This window comes from Mastigoproctus giganteus, chromosome 3, assembly GCF_048544385.1.
Source record: "Mastigoproctus giganteus isolate SK-2022 chromosome 3, ASM4854438v1, whole genome shotgun sequence".
NCBI classification, from domain to species: Eukaryota; Metazoa; Arthropoda; class Arachnida; order Uropygi; family Thelyphonidae; genus Mastigoproctus; species Mastigoproctus giganteus.
Window position 1 is genome coordinate 219165784 of NC_143577.1, and position 17589 is coordinate 219183372.

Consider the following 17589-nt stretch of genomic DNA (forward strand, 5'->3'; position numbering starts at 1 on the left):
TGCTATCTAGTGGTTCCTCTATCTGTAAATTCTTAATGCCCGAATAATCACTGCTGATAATCAGATCAAGAGTGTTACTCCCACTTGTTGCCTCTCTAACATGCTGCTGCTGTAGAAAACAATCATCTAATAAATCCACAAAAGCCTTGCTAGTGTGTGAATGACCAACACACAAGTTCCAGTCTATATTTGTGAAGTTAAAATCCCCCATTATAAGACACTTTGATTTACTGGCCCACTCTATTTCTCTGTATATCTGTTCATTGTACTCATCAGAGTTTTTAGGCCTATAACAAACTCCTACCCTCGTTTTTACTTTCCCAGTGCTTATGTCACACCAAACTGACTCCACATTGCACTGTCCATCTATGTCAATGGATGCACTTCCTTAGATTTTATGTTTTTCTTAACTAACAGCATAATGCCTCCTCCCTTCCTAGCCTGTCTATCCTTTCTGTACACATTTTACTTCCCAAATTCCAATTCTGCATCCCTTATATCTGAGTGGCACCAAGTCTCTGATATCCCAACAATATCCGCCTTGGATGTCTTGACCAGCACTTCAAATTCATTAAATTTGTTTACTATACTTCTAGCATTGGTGTACATGCAAGTATACATGCACCTGTTCTTACTCTTAGTTACTCTAATACAGCTCATGTATTTACTTGTTTCATGACCTCCAGCAGTTGCTGAAATCCCCAACAACTGGCTTTCTGGCTGCTGCTCATTCCAATAGAAGCAGTACAAGAATAATTTCCACCTCTGCCCACGGCTACTGTTAACCTATTAGTCTGTGAATCCCCCCCCCCATATGCAGTATTAATTTGAGTCTCTGAGAGATAGTCTCAATTCGAGGCTCTCAAGTGCATTTAGATAACTGATTCAAGGATTATTTCCTGAATGTTGACTTTGTACTTTATAAAATCTGTTAAAACCATCAAGAATGGTTTTCTTAATGCTAATTTTATATTTAATTTCCAATTCACGTTTAAAAAATCATAATCAAGTAAATACAATCATTAATTACAGTTGAAATTGGTTATAATGAGCATCGAGGGACTGACAAAATTTCCTTGTTATAACCGTTACTTGCTATATATCAGCGATAGTGGATATGGGAATCCCTCTAGCCATTAAACAATGAACACTTTATATCAGTGATGAGTTAAATCTATCTCCTATTTTTTTAAATTCTCAATAACTTGATAAAAAGATAGATTCAAAAAACAAAAGAAATATTAGAGAGAAAAAATAATATTAGTACAGTATATACCTACATATTATTTGTATTAATATGCTTGTATAAACTACAATACACTTAATAGTAAACACAATTTATTTGTCTGTAATTTTAAAAACACACAATACTAAACATGATTTCAATTAGTCTTTATTTATGAATCTTAAAATTGATGTTTGTTTTAAAGATTTCACTTTGATATTTCTTAAGTTTCCCCCTAAACCAGTCAACACGTAAAAAGTCTCATTACTTGCCTCAGTTCCTTCAAAAAATTGATTGATGTGTCCACTGCACCTTGAGCGTGTGAAATTGTCGGCACTGATTTTCATTCACTTTAAATTGTCAACATATCATCATCACAATCATAGTGTTTACCATCATCTTTGTTGAGCATAGCATCTACAATGTCTCTCTCTGTAGGAAGACCACTAGTTAATAAGTTGTCATTGATTTGTACAAATTCATCGATATTATTTGTATTAAAACCTACAACGTTGTTACGTAGCAACCATTCAGATAATGGTAAGTTGTTTTCTACGTTTCCATCTTCTTCGCCTACAACTGAAATTTCATTTGAATTTAATTTCGATTTCTTGAAGCAATTCGACATGGTTGTCGAAGTAATGTTGTTCCATGCATTATTCAATAAATTGATAGCATCCAATATCTATACAGACTCGGTAAATTTCTGTTCTCTTTGACTGATCAGATTAGAACTAGAAATCTTTTATAAAATCCTTTTAAATTCTTGATTACACCTATGTCCATTGGTTGTAAAATTCATGTTGCATTGGGAGGCATAAACACTAGCTTAATGTTGGACAAATTTTGAATCTGGGGATGTGCAGGACAGTTATCAACTAACAATAAAATATTTTCTTCTTTTTGAATAGCTCCTTATTCCAATCATTTATGTTATTTGGGTTTTTTTTTTTTTAAGGAGCATTAGCAACTAAGGCCATATTGCTCCGGGGATATGCGGTGGTCATTCCCTGACCTTTCCACATCCTACTTATTTGGTGGTCATGGAATCATTTACGTACTGCTGAAAAATATCCGAAGTCTTCCAAGCTATCTTGCTTGTAGTGTAATCCACAGGAAGTTTACTTACATTTTTGAAACACCGAGGTTTTAACGATTTTCTGTTAACAAACAGTTTTTTTTTTTCCTTTTATGAGTTCCAGTCATATTTGCACATACGAGCACCGTCAGGCGAGCCACTGATTTTTTCCCACCAACACATTTTTCCCCGGGGGACGCCTCCGTAGCCAGGAGCAGCAGTGTGTAGCACACGCTTCTTGATTAGACTGGGGTTCGAGCCCGTGACCACCAAATACGGAGGATGCGGAAAGGTCAGGGAATGACAACCGCATAACCCCGGAGCAATATTGCCTTAGTTGCTAATGCTCCTAAAAACCAAATATAAAACAATAAACATTTTTCCCCTTTGAATTTAAATTTATTGTCAGGTGTCAAATTATAAAAAAAAGTCCTGTTTTGTTGGCATTGTAGTAGTAATAGAAAGTAAGCGTAGGTAGCATCAGTCAAAAAAAAAAAAAAAAAAAAACCACACAACCATCCCAACTAAAAGTTTGTCTAGTTCCTTCTTGAATTTCTCGAAGCTATCAACTTCCACGACAGATGGAAGTTTGTTCCAGAAATTAACCACCCACTGGCTAAAGGCAAATTTCTGCACATCTATTCTACAACAGTCTTTCCTCATTTTGAATTTATGCCCTCTCAGTTTCGTAATCTGAACAAGCAGAAGAAGCCCATCAGAATTCAGCATGCTCAACCCCTTCAAAGCCTTATACACCTCAATGAGATATCACCTCGCAGGTACCTAGTCTCCAGCCGCTGCAATTTGCAGAACTTAAGCCTTTCTTTGTAAGCACACCACTTCGTTCCCCTCACTAATCTTGTTGCCCTTCTCTGTAGATGCTTAAGAAACTCTACATCCTTCCTAAAATGAGGCCCCAGGCCGTATGCCCTATATTCAAGGTGTGGCCTGACCATTGCCTTATACAAAGGGATAATGACCTCCTTTTCTCTGCTAGCAAAATTCCTCTATATCAATGACAAAACCCCATGACCTGCTCTGGCAGTCTGTCTGCATTGCCCAGAAAACTTCATATCTGACTGCACAATCGTTCCCAGGTCTTTTTCATTTTCTAACACCCTAGTGGTAGAAAATGAAAAAATACCACACAGTTGGTACTTTCCTCTGGGGTTACTTCTACCCACATGCAGAACTTTGCGTTTGTCAATGTTAAACTTCAGTTGCCACTTCTCAGCCCATCTGCCCAAGTTTTCTAGATCCTGTTGCGGTAGCAAAACTGCTGTAGATGTCTTCATCATTGAAATCTTTCCTGATTTCTGCCCAAACACGGTCAATCCATTCATTTTCCATTACTGGATCTGCACATCGAGATTTTCCACTAATTTTTGCCTAAACAGTGTTATGTTGGTTTTTAAATCGATCCAGCCAACCTTTGTTACTCACAAAATCATTGCGTCTGAATGGTTTAGCAAATTTTTAAGCTCGAGCCTTCAAGATCGGACTGTCTATTGAAAATCCAGCACTTCTTTGTGTGGTGAACCAATGAAGAAATACTTCCTCAATGTTTGTAACCTCGCACTTTCTAAAATTTTTTTCCCCTGGTTATATTCTTTTCCAGTGCCGATATGTAAACATCTTTATTCTTCCACAATGTAAATACACTTGAAGAAGACAAAGAAAACTTTTTACACACTTCAACATTTTTTCAGCACGTTCTAACTCACGAATAATTTCGACTTTTTCACAAATCGAAAGACACTTTCGTTTGTTAGTAGACATGTTTCCGAAGGAAGGGTTCATTTCTAACTGAATTTACTTTAAAATGATAAAGTGATCTACATTAGAATCTCGAAATGCACACAATGTTCCTAGAAGTCCTGAAATGCATACAACGTTCTTAGAGGTCCCGAAACGCATACAATGTTCTTAGAGGTCCTGAAACGCATACAACGTTCTTAGAGGTCCTGAAACGCATACAACGTTCTTAGAGGTCCCGAAATAAATTTATGGTTCAGGGAATACAAGACAATCTGTAAATAGGGTAATGCGCCAAGCGGAATGCCAATGCACTATTGTATAGCTCCCGTCCCAGGAGGACAAAGTCATAAACCGGCCGCTAATTCAATACAAGTGGTCATAAAGCTAAGTTGCCCTTTTCATTTTCGTCTATTCCAAGAATTGGGTTTTTCCCACTACCTGAGCAGTTAAGAATGTTTGCATAGTTACCAAAATTTGTCGGTATATTCGTGTAGTACGCTCATTATAACAGTGAGCGATTGTATGGGAATATGCGTAAATTAAAACCTTATGGCTTTTTGCTCGTTACAGCCGTGATCTCGTTATTTCCGTGCTCGTTATAACCGAGTTCGACTGTACTTTCATGTGGCAACTGACCACACAACAGCAGACCAAAGTGATGCTCACTGCAGCATTGCTTTGGTCTGCTGCTGAAGTGCACTGAAGAAAAAAACTTAGAGGAAACTATGCTTGCACCTCTTCTGACACTTCAACATACTCATTAACAACCATCAACACTTTATAGTAGTTAATGTAACTTATTTTAATACATAATTATATGAGCAAACATATTGCACATCTTTTTTTGCCTGTCTCAAAGTATAGCCTGGTTACCGATAATTAACCTTAAGATCCCCCCCCCCCCGAACAAAAGGTTTACATATAATTATGGTGCAACAAGAAAAGTGAAATTTAAGACAGAGAAAATAATTGCTAATAGATTCCCATAGAGAGCACATTCACAAGTGTCCAATTAAAAACCACATGCTCATATCTCACATCTTTAGGGGGGGACAAGAAAAAAAAAAAAAGGTTAATAATCAAAATAATTTTAATGCCCCCTTCAAACTCTGAAATTATCCTTGCTCTAATACTATATTTTTGAAGTAACCAAATGCTACAAAAGCTTAAAGGAATTCTCTATGATGCCACAACATTAATAAACCTACTAGAAGTTTATGGTCCTTGTGCCTCAACAGAAAACAAAGGTTACCCTAAAAGTAATGATTAAAAAAATAAATAAATAATTAAAATGGTTATTGTAATTGCTATGTACACATTGTAAGATGATGTGTCATAGATGAGGTCATAGTAAGATGATGCAGTCATGATCAATGAGAAAGTTGCCATTGCATATAGTATAGTAATTCTTTATCCACTGTTTCAATGGTTGTAAACTATTGGGCACAATATTAAAATGGTTTTTGTTTCAGAAAGGTAAAAATATCTTTAAAAAATTTATGGCTCAGCAAATAAATCTGAAATTTCTGGGAAATCCAAAAAGTTGAAGGGATGAGTTCTTGAGTAACACAGAGAGAGAAAGAGAAATATTCATGATTTTATTCTGATAACAGAGAAAATTGATGATTAATCATTATAATTGGATGAATCTGGGATGGATAGAGAGTTCAACAAATTTTAATCATTAATCTTGGAATGGTCTGTGTGAAGATGCTCCCAAAAAACTTGATTCATGACCAATTCAATGAATGAAAAGCAAATAGTTTTGCAGAGACTTTTCCGGCTTCTGAAAAAAGCAAGAATGAGCATATTGAAATTCAAGACTGTGCTCACTGCTTTCTCTGTTAAAAAAAAAAAAAAAAGTGCTATACAATTGGAACTCATTTCCTAAGGAAAAGCCATTGATCAAACATTACCTCCTTTTGTTAATACATTTGCATCAAAATGGAATGGAAATAAATTGTTTCCTACCATTCTGACCCAGAGAATTTACAAACCATTTAAGGTACCAAGAAAAAGGAAAGATAAAAGACAACCCCAATATTCTGTGTTATCTACAAGGTTGACAGAAACATTTTTGGTTTGTAAGAAGTTACAGTGTAATAATATCCTATACTGAAGAAAAACAAGCTAGGAAAGCAGCTATAGCCAACTGAAAAAATTTGCAATGAATGTTTATAGTAAATTAGAAGAATAATATTCTGATAAGCGAGTTCATGAAATCATTGAATTAATGGACAAATTTATCAGCATCTCAAGAGCAAAAATGAAATATTAATTCCACCAAGGAAGGCACTACTCTCTGGCTAACAATGTATGTTGAGTTCACAAAATCAATGAAACATATAAAAGCCTGTACCTACTTTTTTTCATAATAAATGTATGACCAGAAACTGCTTGCTGATGACAATGATTCGCCTATGTACTGTGAACAATAGTGCATTGTTTACTGTGATTCTGACTTTGAGTAGTACATCAATGTTTTGTGTTTGGAGGTCACCATAAAAGATAAAATAAATAAAGCATCCGAGACCCACCTACTATACAATAAATTACTACAGTGGATTCCGGTTATTTGGGCCACCAGTTAATCGGGGCAGCCGTTTATTTGGGACAAATCTTATAAAAACAGAACCCAATCGAGAAAATAGCCAGAATTAGCAGTCACCTGTTTAATTGGGACAAAATGCCATTTAATCGGGGCAGGAGACTGCAGCACTGGAGATTAACCTACAATTGTCTCCGACCGTACCACGTAGTTCGGTCGGATTTCTGGAGGTCACAACCATAAAACAATAAAAACAATTAGCAGTCACCTGTTTACTGGGCTTTTCTGTTAGTGCAATCTATCATAAATGGATAGTAAACTCGATCTTACTTAATTTGCGATAATACTGACAGCTGGAGAAAACAAGCTAGGAAAGCAGCTATAGCCAACTGAAGAAATTTGAATGAATGTTTATAGTAAATTAGAAGAATAATATTGACCATAATAATAGAATTATTATGGTGAAATGTGTTTACACTTCCATGGAATCTTCAATCATATAAAAAAAATTATTTTCAGAATCTTCTCTTCATTCCTATTTTTAAAGCTTCATAACTTGTTACTCCATTCTCACTTGCGCGTATTGTGTTACTTGCAATTTGTGTGTGCCATGTTCTTTGTTATGATTGCTTATCTTTTTACTGTTTTAAATTTTAATCTCCACCCACAAATATCAGTGAACAGAAATGTCAACTAGTTTAGTTAGTATGTACATATTACAGTATTCCGATTATCACGTATATTCTTCCGAATTTCACATATCATTTAATTTTTTAATTGGTATGGTAATAAAGGGTAAATTTGTGCTTAATATATCTTTGCTTTTATAGCCTGTGGATAATATTCCTCCTATTTTCGCTAATTAGAATCGCTGTTTAATAGAATTAAAATTCAATTCACAAACGTGATCACAATGACTGGCACTTACTGCACATTGTATAGTGAACGGTACTTTAATATGGTGAGTTCGTCGTAACGTGATTTGATTGTAGAGTGAACTAATTGTAAAGGGGGAGGGTACATTGTATTTTTAAGTATTTACGTGAAACTTCGGATAATTGGGGCAGCCACTTAATCGGGCCAAATTGCACTAGTCCTGATGTGTCCCAAATAACCGGAATCGACTGTATTTGGTATGGAAGTTTTACATTATAAAATATGTTTGTGGTCAGTTCATTGAAAAGTTTGACTAATATTACAACAAAGGTATTAGAGATTAATGATTGTGGTATAGCAGAGTTTTTGTTATTTCCAAGGTTGCTGCAATTGAGTTTTATTGCATTTGCAAATCACACTGGAAAATAGTGGGCACGGATTTTTGTTACAAGTAGAGATCCTGATTGAATATTTGATTGTAGTGAGATGAACCAACAGAAATAAACAAACATCTCATTACATGCATAAAGAAAACCTTCCGAAGATGTTATACAAGGAGAAAGCTTTGAGTTTGATGACAAAATGAACAAAATTCATCACTGGCTACATGATCAATATGAAACATTCTTTTGTGATGACATAATGGCATTTTCCCTATTTTGGCACAAATGTATGAAATGTAATTGGGACTTTGTAAAATTAATACATGGTAAAATAAATATATGGATATTTTCACCCTTGTCTTATGAGATATTACAGTACTGTTGCTTTCAATAAATAAACTGGAATCGGTTTTCTGTGAATGGAAACTGGAAAATTTTGAACCTGTTAAATTTTTTTTTTGAAGAAAAAATATAAATTACAAGTTTCTTACCCATGCTTCTCCCAGAAAATGAGCCCTGCTTTAGTTCCCAGAGCCTTTCATTTTGGTCAACAAGGTTGCTAACCTTATCTGCTAATTGTAGTGACAAAGCCTGTATACGGGAAGGTTCAGTTCGGTGTAAAACCACTGTCTGTGTGGGTTCATCTAATGATGCCTTTGAAAAACAAAGGGAATGAGAATATAATTTTAGTAAGTTACAATACATTATAAATTTATATTCTGTTCTGATTTAACACAAATTAACATTTTATACTGATAATCAAACAGGTTATTTTGTATTAACTCCACATCAACAAATTACAAGATTTTTTCTCTAAAACTACATTAAAAATGCAGAGGCAGCAGGTAATTCTGAATTTCAATTGCTATCAGGTTAAAAAAGAAATCCAGAAATTTTATTTTACACACACACGAGCCAACACATTATGAACACCTATCTAATATGATGTTGGTCCTCCACGTGCAGCCAAAACAGCCCATACCTGGCAAGGCACGGAAGTTACAAGATTTCTAAATGTGTCTTGTGGTATCTGGTACCATCATGTAACCAGCAGATCCTCCTGTAAGGTTTGTGGTAGAGACTCTGCAGATTGAAGTTGCTGTTCCAACACAAACCACAGATGATCAATGGGATTGATGTCTGGGAAATTTGGTGGCCGAGCAATACCTGGTCTGCGAACCAGTCTCAAACAATCAGGGCTGTGTGGCATGGCGCATTATCCTGCTGAAAGACAGCACAGCCAGAGAGGAAGACCATTGTCATGAAAAGGTGTACCTAGTCAGCAATGATGTTTAGTAGACGGTAGATGTCAGAGTGCCTGGCACATGGATGACTGGACCGAGGGTATCCCAGCAGAACACTGTCCAAAGCATGACATGACACCGCTGCCACTGGCTTGCTTTCATCCCATGGTGCTTCTAGGTGCCGTCACTTCCTCAGGTAAACAATGCACACATACCTGGTCGTCCACATGGTGCAACAGGAAACATGATTCATCAGACCAGATGACCTTCTTCCAATCACCGAAGGTCCAGTTTCGATGCTCGCATGCCCACTGTAGGCACTGTCACTGGTGAACCGTGGTTATCATGGGCACTTGGACCTGCCTGTGGCTATGCAGTGCCATTTCCAGCACAGTTCGACGTACTGTGTGTTGTGACACATTACTCCCTTCACCAGCATTACCAGCAAGTTGTGCCACAGTCGCCCTTCTGTTGCCATGTACCATCCAGGAGAGCCTTCGCTCACCTCGAGCATCAATGAGCTGTAGTCATTCAACACCTCACCGGCGGTTCGTGGGTTTTCCCTCCTCAGACTACTTTCTGTAGGTACTAACCACGGCTGACTGTGAGCATCCCACCAGCCGTGCCATTTCAGATATGCTCTGACCCAGTTGTCTGGCCATTACAACTTGGCTTTTGTCAAACTCACTTAAGTCTACTGCCTTTCCCATCTGAAGAGCAAGAGTAACACTGATTAACGGAACTCAGTATCAGATGTTTTTTATACCGTGTCCTGATCGGCACGCGACCGGTAGTTCACCTGCAGATGCTCCGATTTGCATAACAAATCGCTGGTCATAATGTTTTGGCGGTGTGTGTGTGTATATACACACACATATATAAATATAAAAAGCAGAATTAACACTAATATCCAAATAATTTAAATAATTTTGATCATTTAAACAACTGATATATTCAGGACTGTTACGGGCCCTTTGTTGGTTATGGTTACACCTTTTTCTTAAGTTTTATAGTTTGAAATAAAAATAAATATCTCACACACATATATATATATATATATATATATATATATATATGATATTAAATATAGTGCTAATAAATTAAAAACAGTGAAACTCATACTTAAACCTTTATATTAATATGCATGCATGCACGCACGCACGCACTATGAGATTACACGAGGAAGGAATTAAAAATTCAAGCAGATTTTAAAACCAAAATGCACTTTGATTAAAGGTGCATTTTCTTGCATTTAAAATGCAGTTGTAAGCAGAAAAAGTATTTGTCATATAATGCAAGGAAGCCAACAGCTTTTGTTGTACTACTGGCAATAAAAAAAAGAAAAGAAAAAAAAAAAAGTGTTGTGCTTCCTTCCTCCTGTAGATAACTATAAAGTTAACCTTTGAATTTCATCAAACTGCCAGCATCAACTACCTGCAGAGACAACTAGTTTGTTAATTTCAGGAAAACTTTCATGAAATCTTTTAATACTGTTGCATATAAAAGCTTGCTATACAGATTGGAGCAGTGCAACATTAAAGGCAAGTTGCTGCTATGGTAAAAGGATGGTAGAGTGGGAGAAGACAGAGAGTGGTAAACAATGGACATTGCTCTTTGTGGACTAATGTTATTAATGGAGTTCTCCAGGGTTCGGTGTTGGGTCTGTTGTTTTCTATATTTATCAATGATATTGATGAAGTGCATATCAGGCTTAATATTCAAGTTGCAGATGATACAAAGGTTGGCAGGGTGGTTAATGACAGTATGCTACCACAACAGTTAAAAAAGTTAGGCAGATGGGTTGAGAAATGTTAATTGAAGTTTAATATTGATAAACTGCATATGGGTAGCAGTAATTTACCAACTGTGTAATACTACACTCAGGGTAGTGGAGAATGAAAAAGATCTAGGGGTAATTGTGCAGTCAGATATGAAGTTTTCTAAGCAGTGCGGACAGTCTGCAAGAGTAGCTCATGGTGTCTTGTCAATAATATACAGGAATTTTTCTAGCAGGGATAAGGTGGTGATTATCCCCTTGTATAAGGCAATGGTCAGGTCATATCTTGGGTACTGTATATAGGTCTTGAGGCCTCATTTTAGGAAGGATGTAGAGCTGGTGGAATGAGTATGGAGAAAAGCAACAAGATTGATGAATGGAACAAAGAATTGTTGTTACCAAGAAAGGCTTAAGTTCTGCAAGTTGCAGCGTCTGGAGACTAGGCACCTGCGAGGTAATATGATCGAGGTGTACAAGGCCTTGAATGGTTTGAGCAAGCTCAATGCTGATGGGATTCTTGCCCAGATCAATCGGTAGAATTTCTCAATTTGAATTTATGTCCTGAGGGACATAAATGCAATCTGACGAAAGACAGTTGTAGCACAGATGAGTGGAAATTTGCCTTTAGCCAGTGGGTGGTTGATTGCTGGATCAAGCTTTCATCTGTCGTGGAAGTTGAGAGCTTTAATAAATTCAAGGCAGAACTAGACAAACACCCTGGAGTGAATGGATAAGTGAAATGGAAGGTTTTTTTCTGGCTGATGTTGTATAAGCTTGTTTTCTTGCATCATATGCCTCTAATAATGCTATGTTATTTTGATTCGTATTATTAAATAAACATGTATTTATATTATACCTTTTCCCCTAATTGGCAGTTTCCCTGAACCATAAAGGCCTTCTCAATAACAGAGATCTTTGAACCACCCACCTTTGTTCATATGTATTTTGTCTCTACGATACAGATTTATAAGGTGATAGACACTTCTCCCCTCAATCCTTACAGAATCCTTCAAGTCTTGAATTAATGCACAAGGCTTTCAGCAGAAAATCTTTCTGATCATGTCTGGGCAGAACTAAACATGTACACAATCTGATCTAACTCACAGCATTTCTTCAGCGCAGTTTTATATTCACCTAACAAATCATCAGTTCATGTGTGATCAATATTATTAGTCTCCAGATAAATAATAATGTTCTCTTTATTCCCCCCCCCCCCAAAGCTGATAATCTCTTGATTTCATCAATTGCTGCTCCCAGCAAATATCCTGCCAGGGTGTGTTTTGTGTTAAATAGAGTTTAACAAGCCGATTCCTTCATTAATGTTAAACATAACTAAACAAAACAATTTTAACCATATCCAGCAAATTTAGAAGTACCATATCATTCAGATTTAATATTCATGATTCAAAAATAAACAGCCTCACTAAGTTATTTTCGCAAGCATAATAATACTCATACACCAGTACTGCATGCTCGAAGCTCAAAAAAAAAAAAGAAAAAAAAGAAAAGACTTTGTGATTAAAATGTGATTTAAATGATTTAAAAATACAGGACTGCTACAATGTAGCTTTACAACTTGGTATACTGAAACCAGTTTGCATTAAAGAGAACTGAAGAAATATCAGTGCAAAAAGATAATCAAGATAAAGTTTTTTACACAGCTGGCAGCTATACCTCTATCTACCAAAGATGCTGCTGTATCATAAATATGGCAGAATTCACTGGTGCAATGAAACTTTGATTTTATCAAGAAATCAAGTCAATAATGAGATTTCACACTTGTTACAACAGATTTCCAATTCTAGCAGACCTGCTGCATTTGATTCACGTAAAAATTCTGCAATAATTTGGTAACCATAGCAGCATTAGATTGACAAAACGTTAAGTTTTGAAGAAAGTAAACAGATAAAGTATAAACATTTCTACTGGGTCTGAGACTCAATGCAACAACTGCAGCATTAAGTGGCAGTGGAAACTCTTACTGAAACTTATTCAATCTAAAGAGCTCTTCAGTAACATTCAACTGAGGTTTGAGATGCTAGGCATGCTAATTGCAGGTAACTGTGAGGAAATCACGATTCCCTTGCACTCTCTTCAATTTGAATCTTAAACACGACTTAAATATACCATTTTAACAACAAATTACCTCAATGAACATAAAAGGTGAACAATAAAGCTCCGTGTAGTATTTTAGTTTTTCTATCTCTTGAAAGATTTTAACTGATGGTAAATGCTGTTAGAGTGGAGCAGTTACATCACATCACTCATTCCCATACAGACCTAAGGACTTGGTTCAGTGCACACTGTCTGTTATTTCTGAAGTTAGTTAAACCAAGGGTTTACTGTACAATATCTTTAATAACAGCTGCAATGCTATATATAATACATATATATTAAATGTAATTTAAAGTCAAAGTTGATGGAAAATATAAAAATAAAAAATAAAAAAGCAAGTTATGACAAATGCACCAAAAAGCACAAAGCAGCAGTATATAAGCATGTAAGAATAGATTAAGTCTGATAAAGTTTGCATAGATGGAGGTGAAAATTACACAGTTTGTGTTGAAAGGTCCTTCAACACAAAGTTTGAAGGACTAGAAAGGTAACGATAGTAAAAAAAAGAAGTATTGTAGATTTGAAAAAAGGTGAAAGAATGTTAATATCCTAAAAGCTACGATGAATTAAGAAAATTATGGGCTCAATTGCAAAGCCAATTCTGGAGGTGAAGGAACTGTAAAGTAAAATAAAATGTGGTAGAGCTGTCATCAGATATGGTGAGCAAATTTAGTTATAAGGCAAATACAGGGATGGCAAAAATGCAAAGTCTGATGTCAGCTGAAGTAAATATCGATAGATGGCCAGGTATTTCATCAGGGAACTACACCTGACCATGTATCAGGAACTGCATTTCTATACTTGTCCATAAGAGTAGAAGCAATGTGAAATAAAGCCAAAAAAGCAAAAAGAATAAAATTAGCACATTTTTTACAGCATGGACAAGGGACTACCTTGTCCATACCGTAAAAAAACAAGCCTTTTTCAAATCTACACTACTTCTTTTTTCTACTATACTTACCCTTCTAGTCCTTGGCACTCTGTAATTTTCACCTCCATCTATGCAAACTTTATCAGACTTATCTATTCTTACATGCTTTTATATACATATACACTGGTGTTCAAAGAAAGTGCATCACTCCTTAAAATTGTAATTGTGGTCCGAATAACGTAAGTATATGGCAATATTTCTTACAGATTGCATAAGATAAGATTGACATGTGTAGACGATGCATCAGCTGTTACTTTCAGCTATATAAGAACGCTCTGCAAGAGTTGCAGTCATTCCTTGCTTGTGTCTGGATGGCGAGTTAGGTGTAGTTGACACCATGAAGGAGTGATATTGTTGCTTTACGTGAGGAAGGATGTTCTTCCTGTCACATTGCTTATAAAGTGCCTTGTAATCAGTCAACAGTGAGCAGATTTCTTTTCAAACTCAAGAATACTGGTTCTGCTGATAGGAAAAAAGGAACCAGACGCAAACGGTCTCTACGCCAAAACAGGACCACATTTGGAAGTCCTTGTGCCTTAAAAACCATAAAGCATCTTTGTCTGAGCTGAAAAGAGAATGGGAAGAACATACAGGAGTGCTAGTAAGTGCAGTAACAGTCAGAAAACACCATTTCAGAAATGTACCTGTAGCCGTCGTCCTAAGAAGAAGCCCCTCCTCACACAAAAAATGAAAAAGGCCCAAGCACTTCCTAATTCATTTCACAAATATACATGGTCTCAATTCTAATCTCAACGATGTCCATTTCCAGTCTGCCAACCCCATGTACTTTTTCTGACAGAATCTCAGTTATTGGTTGGTTCAACTACTGCTAATCTCAGATGCCCAAATTATTCGCTGTATGATTCCTTTCACCTCAAAGGTGGTACTTGTGCATATGTCCGTTCTGATATTCCCTGTCAGAGATTTGGCAATATGGAATCTCCTCTCTTTGATCTTCTCTGTCTTAAAACACATGTCAATCTTATCTTATGCAATCTGTAAGAAATATTGCCATATACTTACGTTATTCGGACCACAATTACAATTTTAAGGGGTGATGCACTTTTTTTGAATACCAGTGTATATGTAAATAAAAGCATGTAAGAATAGATAAGTCTGATAAAGTTTGCACAGATGGAGGTGAAAATTACACAGATCCCAACTCCACTAATCACTTGGAGCTCTTTGACTTCCTCTCTTTGCAACTTGACTTTCTCCAGTCCAACTTTCCTAACAGAGAGGTAATTTTCCTTGGTGATTTTAATGTTCACAACTCCAGCTAGCTTCCATTTTCTAGTCACACCGACCTAGAAAATGGAAGATGCTGAGGCTTTTACAATTACTAATAACCTTGCAGAGATTGTTCATTTACCTACAAAAATACCAGACAATCCTAATCATACAGCCAACACACTTGATCTTTTTCTTACAAACAACACACGGTCAAAGTGAGAGGTCCTTTAGGCACTTCAGATATTACAACTTGGTGATTGTCTCTTCTCCAATGGAGCCTTTATCTCATGGCTATTCCCAACCTCATGTTGTTTGGCATTACAAGAATGCAAAATGGGATGACCTGTGAGATTTCTTTTCTTCTTTTCCTTGGTCGGATTACTGTTTCAAAACTTCTGATGTCACCATTTGCTCAGATCGTGTCAGTGAAATTATTCTTGCAGGAATGGAATCCTTTATCCCACACTCCACTTTGCAACAATTGTAAAGCAGTTATTAATCAGTCCAAACTAGAGTTTGAACAGGCTAAGAGTAGAAAACTTGCTTCTTGCCCTAATGGTAGCCGAGCATTCTGGTCTCTTGCCAAAGCTATTGGCTGCAACTTTTGCCCATCTCTGCTCCCACCTCTGTCCAAACCAGATGGTTCTGTTGTCACTTCAGCCAAGGATAAAGCTGACCTGCTAGCATCCCATTTTCCTTCCAACCCATGTATTAATGATCTTGGTAAAACACCTCCCACCATTCCCAACACGCTCCATTCAATGCCTCCTGTGGTCTTCCGTCAAAAGGATATCAGAAGGATTTTGATGAATCTTGATGCTAAGAAAGCTCCAGGTCCTGATGGTATTTCTCCACTTGTTCTCAAAACCTGTGCTCCTGAACTTACTCCTCTTCTTTGCCACCTTTTTTCACTTTCTTATTCCAAAGATGTTTTTCCTTCTGCTTGGAAATTTGTTCATATCCAGCTAGTTCCCAAAAAGGGGTGACAAATCCCTCCCATACAATTATCGTCCTATTGCAATTACTTCTACTTTTTCTAAAGTAATGGAGAAATCAATTAACTGCCAACTCTTGTTGTTGTTGTTATTTGGTTTTTAGGAGCATTAGCAACTAAGGCCATATTGCTCCGGGATATGCGGTGGTAATTCCCTGACCTTTCTGCATCCTCCGTATTTGGTGGTGACAGGCTCAAACCCTGGTCTAATCAAGAAGTATGCTACGCCTGCTGCTCCTTCCCACCTGGCTATGGAGGCGCCTTCCGCAAACTGTTAAACTACCTAGAAACCTTCCGTCTGATCAACGATCGCCAGTATGGATTCCGTCAGTGTCGATCCACTGGTGATATTCTGGCTTATGTTACCCATTTATGGACTAATTCAATGGAAAGGTTCGGTGAAACACAAGTAGTTGCTCTTGACATCTCAAAGGCTTTCGATCGTGCTTGGCATAAAGGTCTTCTAAACAAGCTTTCATCTTATGGTTTGCCAACTGTTTTTAGTAATTGGTTATCCAGTTTTCTCTCTGATCGCTCACTGAGGGTGATGGTAGATGGCTCTCTATCTTCTAACTTCTCCACTAATGCCGGTGTCCCCCAAGGTTCAGTTCTTTCCCCCACTCTTTTCCTCTTGTATATTAATGACCTTCTTCCATTGACTGGAAATCCTATCCATAGTTTTGCCGATGTTAGCACATTGCATTCCACTTTCCATTTTGAGAAACCTCGTCCTGCTCAATCAGCTTCAACTTCTCGAAAATCTGCTACCAATTCCTTAAATGCCGATCTTCAGGTATTTCTCCAGTGGGGCAAAGACAACTAAGTTGATTTCAACCCTTATAAAAATCAGTCCTGTCTTATATCTCGCAAAAAGTATTCTTCTGCTCCTATGCTTATCTTTAGTGAAACTCCGATTTCTAGGCAAAATGATATATCTCTTTTGGGGATTATCCTGACTTCTAATCTCTCTTGGCACAAGCACATTACAAATATTGCTTCCTCTGCATCTAAAAAACTTGGTTTTCTCTTTCGCTGTCGGAGTTACTTTTATTCCAAACAGCTGCTCACTCTGTATAAATCGCAAATCCACCCTGCCATGGAATATTGTTCCAACATCTGGGGTGGTGTCCGCAAAACCTCTCTCAGGCTTCTTGATTCCATTCTGAAGAGGGCAGTTAGGTTAATTAATGATTCATCTCTAACAGAGTCTCTCCACTTGCTGTCTCATAGACGTACTGTTTCTGCTGCATGCCTCTTCTACAGATACTTTCACGGGCTCTGTTCTTCTGAATTGGCTTCTATAATTCCTGCTCTCTCTTTCAAAACAGTCTGACCATGTACTGCCACCAGCCAATATCTATTTACTGTCCAACTTCAAACTCACAGAACCAACTTTTCATCTTTCTCGTTTATTCATTCAACTGCTG

General features: G+C 37.0%; 1 protein-coding gene across 1 annotated transcript in view; it reads right to left on the minus strand.

Annotated features, from left to right (window-relative positions):
* Positions 1-17589, minus strand: part of eIF3c (eukaryotic translation initiation factor 3 subunit c) — a 210768-nt gene that overhangs the window by 14299 nt on the left and 178880 nt on the right. Inside the window, exon 19 of the mRNA XM_090369631.1 lies at positions 8360-8522. Within this exon, the coding sequence (XP_090225757.1) occupies positions 8360-8522 (163 nt within the window). The remainder of the gene's footprint in view (positions 1-8359; positions 8523-17589) is intronic.